At 39.1% G+C, this 14462-nt stretch overlaps 1 protein-coding gene across 3 annotated transcripts in view; it reads right to left on the bottom strand.

Moving 5' to 3' along the window:
* VPS8 (vacuolar protein sorting 8 homolog (S. cerevisiae)) overlaps positions 1-14462 on the bottom strand; it is a 245287-nt gene that overhangs the window by 16595 nt on the left and 214230 nt on the right. For all 3 annotated transcript variants that reach the window (XM_011981868.1, XM_011981866.1, XM_011981867.1), the window contains one exon: positions 13535-13588. In XM_011981868.1, coding sequence (XP_011837258.1) covers positions 13535-13588 — 54 coding nt within the window. The remainder of the gene's footprint in view (positions 1-13534; positions 13589-14462) is intronic.

Genomic DNA, 14462 nt, shown 5'->3' with positions numbered 1-14462 from the left:
GGTAGTGGTGAAATGCAACTGGGAACAGACTTGTGGATTTAATGAAGATACAACCTAGACTATTAGCTGGCTACTTTGCAGAAGAGAACTGAGGAAAAAGACAACTGCAGGAGACCTTGTGAGGTCAGAAGAAATATCAAAACTAGGTCTCAGAAACTGTTACTTAAAAGAAACTGCAATTTGACTGGATTAGTTTATAGACGATTTATGTACTAAGGCATTAGTGGAAACAGTAGAACAATCATCAGGCAATTTGTAGAGCTTAACAGTGGGGTATGGTCAGAGAAAAACAAACAAACAACAACAACAAAACGAGAGCCCAGCCAATACCACTGTCATTCCAAGGTGACTGCAGACATACCCAAGGCTACACCTACTTGAGAAACAACATCAGAAGCTTAATATTGTGGAGAAAAATAGACTTTACTAAATTCATCTAGCCAGTCACTAATAACAAGCCCTGGGGGTAGGGGGACCAGTATATAGGGTATACAATATATTTTTCTAAAATGTCCAGTTTCCATTAAAAAGTTATGAGGCATGCAAAGAAACAGGAAAGTATGCTCAAACTCCAGGAAAAAAAGCACAAAACAAACTGTCTGGAAGAGTAAACAGATGTCAGATTTAACAGAAAAATATTTCAAAATAGTCATTATAAATATCTTCACAGAACTAAAGGAAAGCATGGCTTACAAAGTAAAGGAAGGTATGACGACAATATAACATCAATAGAGACAGTATCAATAAAGAGATACAAATTATCAAGCAGAATGAATGAAAATTCTGGAGTTGAAAACTACAACTGAAACAAATTCACAAGACAGGCTCAGCGGTTGATTTGAGCTAGCAGAAGAATCGGTGACTTGAAGACAGTTCAGTAGAGATCATACAAGCTGAACAACAGAGAGAAAAAAGAATGAAGAAAAGTGAACACAGTCGCAGAGAAATGTGGAGTTATCATCAGCCCAACATATGCATAAAGAGAGGACCAGAAGAGGAGAGAAAAGAGAGGGAAAATATTTGAATACATTATGGCTAAAATGTTCTACGTTCATTGAAAAACAATAACCTACACATTCAGGAAGCTTAACAAATTCTAAGTAGGATGAAAACAAAGAGATCCACAAACAGATATATCATAATAATTTATCTGCAAGTACGTAATAATGTAATGCCAAAAGTCAGTAACAATGTGAAAAACTTGAAAACAGCAAGAGAAAAACGACTAGTAATTTATAAAGAACCTCAATAAAACTAACAGCAGAAACAATGGAGGCCACATATTCAAAATGCTCAAAGAAAAAACTGCCCACTAAGATTTCTATATCCAGCAAAGCTGGCTTTCAAAAATGAAGGTGACATAAAAACTTTCCCAGCTAAACAAAAACTGAGAGAATTTGTTGATAGGCAGACCTGGCTTGTAAGAACTACTAATGCAATTTATTTGGCATGAAAGCAACTGACTGTGGAGGGTAATTCAAATCCATGTTAAAAAAAAAAAGGAACTGCAAAAGGTAAGCATGAGATTATAAAATACAGTATAAATGCATATTTGCTTTTTTCTTCTAATAACTTATTTTAAAAAGCAATCATACAAAGTGTGTATAAATGTTGGGCTTATAATATGTGGAAATGTAATATATGTAACATTTACACAAAAGAGGTGGGTGAAAACAAGCTTTTACTAAGCTAAGGAAATGACTACAGATGGTAAAGTAAAAATTACAACAACGTATTGTTGCATTTGTAACACTACTAGATGCACTATATCTAACAATATAACTATATATGTACTATATATTACTAAAGGTACTAAATATATTTTGTTGTATGTGCAATACCACAAAAGTGGGGGAAAGGGAATAAAACTATATAGGAGAGTGTGTGTGTATGTGTGTGTGTGTGTGTGTGTGTGTGTGTGTGTGTGTATATATATATATATGGAATTAAGCTACTTTAAATCAAAAGCTGAATATGAAAAGCTAAGATGCATATGGTAAATCCTAGGCCACCACTAAAAAAAACCTGAAAAACTGTTAATTGTTAAAGACTTCATCAAAAAGATATACAGTACCATTTATTAAATTGGGAGTCATTTCCCCATTGCTTGTTTTTGTTGGCCTTGTCAAAGATCAGGTGGTTGTAGGTTTAAGGCTTTATTTCTGAGTTTTCTATTTTGTGCCATTGATCTATGTGTCTGTTTTGTAATAGTACCAAGCTGTTTTGGTTACTGTGGCTTTATAGTATAGTTTGAAGTCAGGTAGTGTGATGCCTCCAGCTTTGCTCTTTTTGTTTAGCATTGCTGTGGCTGGCTATTCATGGTCTTTTTTGTTCCACATGAATTTTAGAATAGTTTTTTTCTAATTCTGTGAAGAATTATATTGGTAGTTTGGTAGGAATAGCACTGACTGTAAATTGCTTTGAGCAGCATGGCCATCTTTATAATATTGATTCTTCCAATCCATGAGCATTGACTGTTTTTCCATGTGTATGTGTCATCTCTGATTTCTTTCAGCAATGTTTTGCAGTTATCCTTGTAGAAGATATCTTGGTTAACTATCTTCCTGATATGTCACTTCGTTGTGTTTTGTTTTGTGGCTATAGAAAGTAAGATTCTGTTCTTGATTTCATTCTCAGCCTGAACACTGTTGGTGTATAGAAATGCTACTGATTTTTGTACATTGACTTTGTATCCTGAAACTTTATTAAGGTCATTTATCAGTTCTAGGAGCCTTTGGCAGAGTCTTTAGGATGTTCTAGGTATAGAATCATATTATCAATGAAGAAAGATCATTTGACTACATTGTTTCCTATTTGGATGCCTTTTCTTTCTTTCCCTTGCCTGACTGCTCTGTCTAGGACTTCCAATACAATGTTGAATAGGAGTGGTTAGAGTGGACATTCTTGTCTTGTTCCAGTTTTCAAAGGGAGTGGTTCGAGCTTTTGGCTGTTCAGTACGATGTTGGCTGTGCGATCTGTCAAAGATGGCTCTTATTATTTTGAGGTATGTTCCTTTGATGCCTAGTCTGTTGAGGGTTTTTATCATGAAGGGATGTTGGATTTCATTGAAAGCCTTTTCTGTATATATAGAGATGATCATATTGTTTTTGCTTTTGAATCTGTTTATGTGCTGAATCACATTTATTCATTTGCATATGTTGAACCAATCTTGTATACCAGGAATAATGCCTAGTTGATTGTGGTGAGTTAACTTTTTGATGTGCTGCTGGATTTGGTCTGCTGGTATTTTGTTGAGGATTTTTGCATCTATGTTTATCAGGGATATTGGCCTGAAGTTTTCTTTCTTCATCATGTCTCTGCCAGAGTTTGGTATTAGGTTGATGCTGGCTTCACGGAATGAGTTAAGGAGGAGCCCTTCCTCAATATTTCGGAATACTTTCAGTAGGACTGGTACCAGTTCTTCTTTTGGTAGAAAGAAGTATAATTCGATAGAACTTGGCTGTGACTCCATCTGGTCTAGTGCTTTTTTTGGTTGGTGGGTTTTTTATTACTGATTCCATTTTAGAGCTTAATATTGGTTTATGCAGAGTTACGATATATTCTGGATTCAATCTTAGGAGATTCTGTATGTTTCCAGGAATTTATCCATTTCCTCTAGAATTTCTAATTTGTGTGTATAGAGTTGTTCCTGATATTCTGAGGATCTTTTCTATTTCTGTGGGATCAGCTGTAATGTCATCTTTGTCATTTCTGATTGTATTTATTTGGATCTCCTCTTTTTTCTTTGTTAACCTAGCTAGTGGTTTATCAATCTAGTTTATTTTTTCAAAGAACCAAGTCTTGGTTTCATTCACTGACCCTTGGCAAATAATTTTTTGCTAAGTCTCCAAAAGCAATTGCAACAAAAGCAAAAACAGACAAGCGGGACCTAATTAAACTAAAGAGCATCTGCACAGCCAAAAAAGCAAAAACAAAAACAAAAGCAAAAATACACACAAAACAACAACAATAACAAAACTATCAAGAAAGCAAACAGACAACCTACAGAACAGGAGGAGATATTCTCAAACTATGCATCCAACGAAGACCTAATATCCAGACTCTATATGGAGCCAAAATAACAAGCAAAAACCAAATAACCGAATTAAAAAGTGAGCAAAGATCATGAACAGACATTTCTCAAAGGAAGACATAAAAGTGGCCAAAAAACATATGAAAAAATGCTCAGGATCACTAATCATCAGAGAAATGCAAATCAAAACCACAATGAAATACCATCTCACACCATCAGGATGGCTATTATTCACAATAGCAAAGACATGTAATCAACCCAAGTGTCCATCAATGATAGACTGCGTAAAGAAATCTGGTACACATGGAATACTACACAACTATAAAAAAGAATGAAATTACATCCTTTGCAGTAACACAGATGAGCTAGTGGCTGCAATCCTAAGCAAATTAACATGGAACAGAAAACAAAATACCACATGTTCTCACTTATAAGTGGGAGCTAAACATTGAGCACACATGAAGATAAATATGGGAACAATAGACCCTATGGAATACTAGAGGGTGGGGGGTACTATGCTCACTACCTGCGTGACAGGATTCACACACTAAACCTTAGCATCACTCAATATTCTCATGTAACAAATCTGCACATATATACCCTATGTCTAAAATAAAATTTGAAAAAAAGATACACAAATGGAAAATAAACATATGAGTCAACAGACACTTATCATCCTATATCATCAGGGAATTGTGAATTTAAGAAAATGAGATACCACTACATACCTATTAGAATGGCTAAAATTCAAAACACTGATACCACCACAACACCAAATGCTGGTGAGGATGTGGAGCAACATGAACTCTCATTCACTGCTGCTGGGAATGTAAAATGGCACAGCCACTTTGGCAGACAGTTTGGCAATTTAAAAAATGTAAAGATAGTCTTACCACATAATCCAGCAATCATGGTCCTAGGTATTTACACAAATGAGTTGAGATGCCCACACAAAATCCTACACATGGATATTTACTGCAGCTTGAGTCACAACTGTCAAAACGTAGAAGCAACTAGGATGTCCTGCAGTAGGTGAATGGATAAACAAATTATAGTCCAAGCAGACAATGGAGTATTACTCAGTGATAAAAAGAAAAGAGCTATTAAGCCATGAAGACACCGAGGAACCCTAACTGCTGACTGCTGAGTGAAAGATGCCAATTTAGAAAGCCTACACACTATGAAATTACATGCCATTCTAGAGAAGGCAAAACTATGGATACAGTAAAAGGATTAGTAGTTGCCGAAAGTTTGGGGAGAAAGCAGGATACATAGGTGGAGCACAGGGATTTGGAGGGCAGTGAAGCTATTCTGTATGATGGTGTAATGGTGGATACATTTCACTATACATTTATCAGAACTCACAGAATATACAACAGAAAGAGTGAACCCTAATGTAAACCATGGACTTTAGTTAATAATAACGTATTAATATTGCCTCATCAATTAGAACAAGTGTATCAGATCGATGCAAGATGTTAGTAACAGGGGCAACTGTGGGGATGGGGAGGGAAAGTGAACATATGGGAACTCTGTGCTTACTGCTCTACGTTTCTGTAAACCTAAAACTACAGTACTCCTAAAAAATAAAGGCTATTAATTACAAAAATTATTAACAAAATCAAAATGCTTACTGGACAACCAAATTTTGGTTAAGCTTCTTTCCTTTCCCCAAGCCCCTGAACTCTGACCCAGAGTATAGAATCTCTCCTTTGAAAATTGCTTCTGAGAATCAGCTGACCACAAGGAAAAGCATCTCTGATCAGCTGTCCATTCCCTCCACCCACTCCTTCACACCTGGTTCTTTCTAGCATTGTTTACCCACTCCCTCTTAGGAAATAAATTTCCTTTCTGTGTGATCTTTGAGACCCTTGCAGATCTTATGGTTGGAGCGTTCCCCTTACTGCAATAGCCCCCTCACCTCTACTGCAATGATTCTTCTGAATCAAGTCTCTTCTTACATAAATCCAGATTTTTCTTTGAAAGACAATACATTCTATTAGTTTAGGCTGTTTAGTTAGTTTTAACTAAAATCATTCACCACATCAGTGAACATGCAACTTGGTTTTTTAAAAAAAAACAAAAACAAAAACACAATGCCTTACTCTGTTGTCCAGGCTGGAGTGCAATGGCGTGATCTCAGCTCACTGCAACCTCTGCCTCCCGGGTTCAAGCAATTCTCCTGCCTCAGCCTCCTGAGTAGCCTGGATTACAGGTGCCCACCATCACGCCTGGCTAATTTTTGTAATTTTAGTAATTATAGGGTTTCAGCATGTTGGTCAGGCTGGTCTTGAACTCCTGACCTCACGTGATCTGCCCGCCTCGGCTTCCCAAAGTGCTGGGAATACAGGCATCAGCCACCGAGCCCGGCTGCAACTTGTTTTTAATACAATTATAGGCTCGTAAGATTTTAATGCTTCAAGGGATCTAAAAATCAACTAGTCCCAACTCTGACCAATGGCAGGAGCTTTGAGCAATAGATATCCTGTCACTGACCAAACACCTCTAGTAGTAGGTAATGTAGTGTCACTCAAGATAGCTTGTTCTGCCATTATGAAATTCTCATACCAAGCTGACATTTCCATTCACACAGTAGCTACCCACAGGTACCAGCTCTGTCCTCTCAACAATTAAGGATGCCTATGCTTTCTTCCAGTTACTGTCCTCCAGATCACTGCCCTCCAGGTGTCTAAAGGCAACTAGACTCCAGCTTCTTCACATCCATAAAAAGGCATCTGTCTTGCTGAGGTTTTCAACTCTGCTAATACAAAAACAAAGATTGAATCATGTTCTCTGTTTCCTTTAATTGCGGGGGTGCTCAGTAGAGGCAATGAAGTCATATTTGGAGTCCTATTAAGACAAATACTCTAGAGAAGAAGCATCTATATCCATCAAGGGCTATCATTTTGTTGTTTATGAGAACTCGCATCTTTGCAGGAAAGAGTTAAGGGTGAGGCATCAAAAGGTGAATGTATCTTTATTTTATTTAAGCCTCCATCAAATGATGGCTAGAAAATGCTGCATCTATCTCAGTGTTTTCTTCACTTCATGTTTCCCTTGACTTTTGTGAAACTACCAACCAGCCATTCTTAGGGCCAGTCAGTTGAGACACTGTGGCCAGCTTTTCCGGTTGTTATGGAAACAGTGGCCTTTGTGAGGCTTTTTCCCTTAAAAAAAAAAAAAAAAAAAAAAGCCAACCTGTAATTCAACAAAAATTATGAGCAAGTATAGCTGTCTATATTGCTGACATGAGCAGCAAGACTGGGAATTGGTTATAAAAACCTTACTTCGTAAGAACACCTGGAACAACCACCGAAAAAAAAAAAAAAAAAAACACAGCCAGGCATGGTGGCTCATGCCTATAATCCCAATTACTCAGGAGGCTGAGGTGGGACAATCACTTGAGCCCAGGAGTCTGAGGCTGCAGTGAGCTATGACTGTGCCACTGCACTCCAGCCTGGGCAACACAGTGAGACACCGTCTCTTAAAAAACTCCAAAAATCAGCTCCAAATTCTTATAACCTACCTGAATACTTAACAAACTGAAAATCAACTTCTGAGAGGCTTGGCTATGACATCCACCAGTTCAGTCACCATTAACATGTAAATGTGCTGAGAGAGGGAACTGTATTTCTTCACTGTCCTTTGTCCCTCTGAACCCTGGCACCTAACAGAGGCTTGTGGAGTATCTACTGAATGGATTCACAGAACTATTGGAAAGGCTTTCCACTGTCTCATTCCCTATGCATTGTCCCTAACTGGAAGAAGTTACTTTGAGGAGAACACTGGAGGAGAACCTCCAGTGGCACCAGCAGCCTGAAGATAGTCTTCAGCCAGAGCACCTGGCCCCTCAGCTTCTGCAGACACACTGGCAGAGAAAACCGATCTAAAACCAGGAGTTGCTCAGAGAAGTAACCATGTACCTGTGATCAAGACATAAGACAAAATGCTTTCTCTAGTTATCGTAAATGTAACAGACCCAACTTTTCTGTGAAAATTCTTGGTTGGTGTTTCTTTGGTAGTCAAGAAGAGATGCATCATAGCTGAGTGGTGTCTGATGCTGCCCCGAACTAACTCTTCTGACCTACCTTAAACACTGTCAACACCTCCATTTGGATCTATCCTGGGGAATTCACTGCAATGGGTTTTATGTCAATTTTTATCTGAAGGCAATGATTCCTGATTTTTAAATTTCTGGTCATACATGATCAAATACTAAAGGTCCTAAGGAACCATGTGTATCTTCCAACTCCGTTACTGAAACTATCAATTAGAGCCCACTAAGAAGAAATTTTATATAAAGTAAATATATACCAATTTTATATACAATAAATATTGCCAATCTAAAGCTTTTGTAAAGAATATCTATAATGCAAAATGCTAGTAGAAAGATACATGTTGTGGGTTGGGCATGGGGGCTCATGCCTATAATCCCAGCACTCTGGGAAGTTGAGGTCAGGAGTCTGAGACCAGCCTGGCCAACACGGTGAAACCCCTTCTCTCCTAAAAATACAAAAAAATTAGCTGGGTGTGGTGGCGTGTGCTTGTCCCAGCTACTCGGGAGGCTGCGGCAGGAGAACTGCTCGAACCTGGGAGGCAGAGGTTGCAGTGAGTCAAGATCACACCACTGCACTCCAGGCTGGGTGATAGAGTGAGACTCCATCTCAAAAAAAAAAAAAAAAAAGAAAAAAAGATCCATGTTGTGGAATGTGATGCACACTCTGACATGCAGCGGCAGAGTGGAACAGTGACATTCTACAGAGTGACTCCTACATGAAATACCTAAAAAGAAGCCCCAGGAAGTGAGCAGAGTCCTACAGAACATGACTCTGGTTTCCTTAGCACTTGAATCCAGCTCTTGGCAGGGCCAATATTGACAGCAGAGTCACCAAACACTTCCTTCAGTTATCGGTCAACAGAGACTTTTTAGCTAAATCAAGAACATTACTGCTTCCTTTGTGTTTCCTACACATGTCACATTGGCAGTCACTCTGTTCAACAGACACTACTGCTGCTTCCATCTGTCAATGCAACTTTGGGAAGAGAGACTGTAGCTCAAGGATAAGAACCAGAATATATACATAGATGTACATGAGCATACAAGCATATCAACACAAAAATATATACCCAACTAAGGAAGTAATAATTAGGTGTTGAGTTTCACACTGATCTTCAGGTAAATCTCTCTTCGAGTACTGCTGATTCAATAAGGAACTGGCCATGCCTGGGAGACAAGCCTGAAACAATAATGATGTTTCATTTATTTTTCCTCTAGTCATCAGAGCCAGAAATTTCTTTTCCCCTTCACTTCTCATAAACCACCACGGAGTCCTATGAAATCTCTTTCATATATCTCTCATTTATTCAACAATGAACGAGTGACTACTTTGTTCTACACTTAAGGATACAACCTGTAAACAAGACTGACATGGTTACCGCTCTGCCCTCACGAGGCATATGGCCTAATGGGAGATGGGCATTAAGTAGACAGGCAACCTCAACCCATCCAGGTATTGGTAGGGACTAATTCAGGGTGCTATGAGCTCAGGGAAGGAAGGACACTTACTCAGATTTAAGGGGAGTGTCAGGGTTTTCTGAGAGAAAAAAATAGCTAATATTTGAATCCATCTAATCTCTTTACTCCATTAAGATAGCCTAGGGTTAGGACCTTTTTTCTTGCCTGGACAAATATCTTACTCTTCTAATTGGTCTTTCTGCTTTTAATCTTACCTTTGCTGGAAACCTTATCGTCAAGATAGAAAGCAAACTTCACAGACTTGGGTTCTTTGTGGTCTGAATCCCTATTTATCTTTTACCAGACTTCTCCATGCTTTCATATTATATTGAAGACATGCAGAACCATTCCCATTTCCTACAATGTGTTATATTCACCTCCATCTGCCTAGGTTATCATTTCCCTTGTTTCTTAAGACTAGGTCAAACTTTACCTTTGCGGGGAGGCCTTTCCTGACCCCCAATCTGGAATGGCCACCCACTATGATATATATTTTCAAGTAAGGATAGACGGCATAAACAGCGTGATAGTAAGTATGTGCTATTTACTTTTGGGCTTCAACTCAGGAACGGTCATGGCCCAAATTAAGAATCTGTATTTCAGAAGAGGCCAGCTAACATGAACTCCACAAGGCAGCCACTAAAAAAAGCTCTTCAGCTATTCTATGTTCACCAACACTAAGACTTGGCTCATTAGCTTGAAAATGGAAATATTTTTATTGGTGAAAGTAATGACCTGTTAACCACCATGGTGAATATTGGAAATGGACTCTCATTGATAAAGTAAAAGGTATCTGAGATATGTATATTGAATAAAATATTTTAGAGATAGTCCCAACTTTTGCATAAACCAGGAATAAGTCTGCATCTGATCACAAAGGAATGCTGCCCGGGCCACTTGTGTGCAGTCATCGGCTTAGGAAGCGTCTGTTTGCCTGATGCTGATTCTGAGTAACAGAATCCTGCTTCTGTAATGTCACATCCCTTACAAGAGGTCAGACACCTAAAATGACAAAGAGCTGGGACGTTACTCAGTTTGAAAAATAGGTTGCAGAACCTATTTCTAAATGAGTATTTATTTAATAAATGCCTATATACACGGCAGAATTTGCTGTCACTCTAATGTGGTAACAGTGTTGTAGGGGAGCTGCTAACCATTCCTCAAAGTTCTTCATGGAGGTTTCTGCCATAAAGAACGTAAGAACTGCACTAAGTTAGCCTAGTCATCTCAGAATAGGGCCTTTCCTTGGCGCCTTCACAGAACCCTGTGCACCTTCCATGGTATGTGTCAAGGTGTATGGTAACTGTCAGTTTACCCGTCTACTTTTCTCAATAAATGCTGAGACCTTTGAGAACAGGACCTCATCTCTAGTCCACTGTTTATCTCAGTAACCAGTGTAACAAAATACAGCTGGCTGGGCGTGGTGGCTCACACCTGTAATCCCACCACTTTGGGAGGCCAAAGTGGGTGGCTCATGAAGTCAGTAGATTGAGACTATCATGGCCAGCATGGTGAAATCCTGTCTCTACTGAAAATACAAAAAAATTAGCTGGGTGTGGTGGTGGGTGCCTGCAGTCTCAGGTACCCAGGAGACTGAGGCAAGAGAATCCTTGAACCCAGGAAGCGGAGGTTGCAGTGAACTGAGATTGTGCCACTCCACTCTAGCCTGGGCAACAGAGTGAGACTCTGTCTCAAAAAAAAAAAAAAGTCGCTCACACCTGTAATCCCAGCACTTTGGGAAGCCAAGGCAGACGGATCATGAGGTCAGGAGTTCGAGACCAACATGGTGAAACCCCATCTCTACTAAAAATACAAAAACTGGCTGCGTGTGGTGGTGCATCCCTGTAGTCCCAGCTACTCAGGAGGCTGAGATAGCAGAATCGCTTGAACCCAGGAGGCGGAGGTTGCAGTGACCTGAGATCGTGCGACTGTACTCCAGCCTAGGCGACAGAGGGAAACTCCATCTCAAAAAAAAAAAAAAAAAAAAAAAGAAATACAGTCATCCCTTGGTATCTGTGGGGAATTTACTCCAGGACCTCCTGTGGATGCCAAAATCCATGGATGCTCAAGCCCTTTAAAATGGCATGGTATTTGCATATAACCAGTGTAAATCCTCCCATATACTTTAAATCATCTTTAGATTACTTATAATACCTAATACAATGTAAATAGTTGTACTGTTTTTTATTGTTGTATCATTATTTTTTATCATTCCCCCCCCATATATCTTCAATCTGTGGTTGGTTGAACCCACAGATGCAGAACCCACAAATGTGAAGGGTAGACTATACTTGCTGAATGAACAATATTATACAAGCAGCATGATAAAGTAAGAGGACATCTGATTAGGAGCCGGGAGACCTGCATTTTAATACTAGTGTCAACAACAGCTTGAGTACTTACTATATGTCAAACACAATGTTAGACTCTTAAACAGTAGAGTATTTCATTTAATCTTCAGGACAATTCTGAGAGTAGCATCACCATTTTACATAAGATGAAACAGAGGGGCCAATTTACACAAGGTCATTCAGATAAATAAGCAGAAGAGTAAATCTTTGAACCCAAGTCTGGTGGTATCCAAAGCACATGCTTGACATCACTATGTTAGAAGTGTATTCCATAGCTAACATTGGAGAGCCAAGACAAAAAATTGGAATCCCTCTGGATTCCCATTTCCTCATCTATTTACTGAGCGAGACTAAAATGACAGGCTCCCCCCACTCTTCGCGTTACAGTGTGATGGTTCTAAGTATCAACAGTCACTGCCTCAGTCTCGCCTGCCCCTACTGCCTTGACAAGCGTGAAAGAGGATTTTTATGTGCAGTGTGTTATAGGCCTTTTCAGACAACATATTTTGTTTTTAGACTCTTCTCTTCTGAAAAAGTCTCAGGGGATTCTGAAGTCAGAGGAGGGGGACCCATTTTTGGAACATTGCTTTGAAGCTAAAACCTGCTGTTAGTCAACAGAGCCAGCAGGTGGTTATTTTTGTTCTATAGTCCTTCACTGATACAGATGCTGGCTGAAATGGTAAAAAAGGGCAAGGAAAAAAAACACTTTGACTATTAGAGAAAGAAAAATGATGAAAGAAACGAGCAGAAATGTCAATTTGTTTACCATGTTTCAACCGCACTTTTGCAGCCGGATAAAGGAAAAGATTTTAGTGGTTCTCTTGACATCATCTATGCATTGCTCAGATAGGGTGTAAAACAGTCAGACCCTATTTGTGGTCACAAAGCTTACAGTCAGGAACTGAAGTGGCACACATGAGAGCTCTCTTCTGCCAGTATTTATTGAAGACCTTCTCATGTGCTGTTAATATCTCAGGCCAGTTTTTTTAGGCACAGCTCTGTAGAAGTAAAGCACATTTGTTTTTCTTTTTGAGACAGAGTTTCACTCTTGTTGCCCAGGCTGGAGTGCAGTGGTTTAATCTCGACTCACTGCAACCTCTGCCTCCTGGGTTCAAGTGATTCTCCTGCCTCAGCCTCTGGAGTAGCTGGGATTACAGGCATGCACCACCACGCCTAGCTAATTTTCTATTTTTAGTAGAGATGGGGTTTCATCATGTTGGCCAGGCTGGTCTTGAACTCCTGACCTCAGATGATTCGTCCACCTCAGCCTCCCAAAGGGCTGGGATTACAGGTGTGAGCCACTGCACCCGGCCAAAGTAAAGCACATTATTAAGACAAACTATATAGCTTTCCTCTGAATATCTTTCACCTGCTACCATGATACCATGCCTGGTATAGAAGATGGAAATTCTAGAAACGGATAGTTGCTAGGAGACTGATGTCAAAACCCAACTTGGCTTCTCTGGAGGAGCCAAGAAGGCCTGGAGACATGTCATTAAAGCATCTAATCAGAAATAACCCTGGAGAGCATTAAGATGATTAAAAATCATTGCCATGTTGAGAATATTGTTCCACATAGCAGAATAAACATGCAGAAGAGGAACTGGTTTTTTGCCTTTATTAAAACAAACTCACCTTCTTAGCAGTGGGATCCCCTTTGGACTGATGATATGATGGAGACATTTTTACCTGGAAGAAAAAGGCAAACATTTTAATACCCTTTCAGTTATAGTCTAGTTTTGTTTGACCCACATTCAAAATAATTCAACTAGAATTGGTATAACTAAGATAAAACAGCTATTTCCAGAGGAAATTAATTAATAGATTTTTTCTTACGCCCCCTTGAAATTTTTCTGGAGATCAAAAAATCAGTAGTGACCCAAGAAAAAAATATGATTTGGGTAAGAAAAGTGGGACAGATGGTCTAGATGGGTTTTAACCAAATGGTGAGGGACTAGATAGATCTTTGGTGATCATGTTAAGCAAATGAAGTAATAAATGATCAGCATTTCTTGCAGAAGGTGACTCAAAATCTCTATTGTGATGTAATATCCCTTTGAAGCAAAGCATGGACAGAAGAGTTTGATAATAGTGAAGGATTTAGGAAAAGTATCAGCCAAACCATAATAAGACGATGTTTAGTCCAAGGAAGAAAAGATAATGGTACAGAAATATCTTTAAATATTTGAAAAGCTGAAATATAGGGATTTCAGATTAGATAAATGAAAAAGAGCCAATTACATGCTGCCTACAAGAAACACCACTTAAATATGAAGGCTCAAATAGGTTAAAAGGAAAAGGATGAGGACAATATACCATGATAGCATTAGATTTTTAAAAATTATTATTTATTTATTTATATTATACTTTAAGTTCTAGGGTACATGTGGATAACGTGTAGGTTTGTTACATATGTATACTTGTGCCATGTTGGCGTGCTGCACCCATCAACTCGTCATTTACATCAGGTATAACTCCCAATGCAATCCCTCCCCCCTCCCCCCTCCCCATGATAGGCCCCGGTGTATGATGTTCCCCTTCCCGAGTCCAAGTGATCTCATTG

This window comes from Mandrillus leucophaeus, unplaced genomic scaffold, assembly GCF_000951045.1.
Source record: "Mandrillus leucophaeus isolate KB7577 unplaced genomic scaffold, Mleu.le_1.0 Scaffold231, whole genome shotgun sequence".
Classification (NCBI taxonomy): Eukaryota; Metazoa; Chordata; class Mammalia; order Primates; family Cercopithecidae; genus Mandrillus; species Mandrillus leucophaeus.
This window is presented reverse-complemented; position numbering and strand designations above follow the sequence as displayed.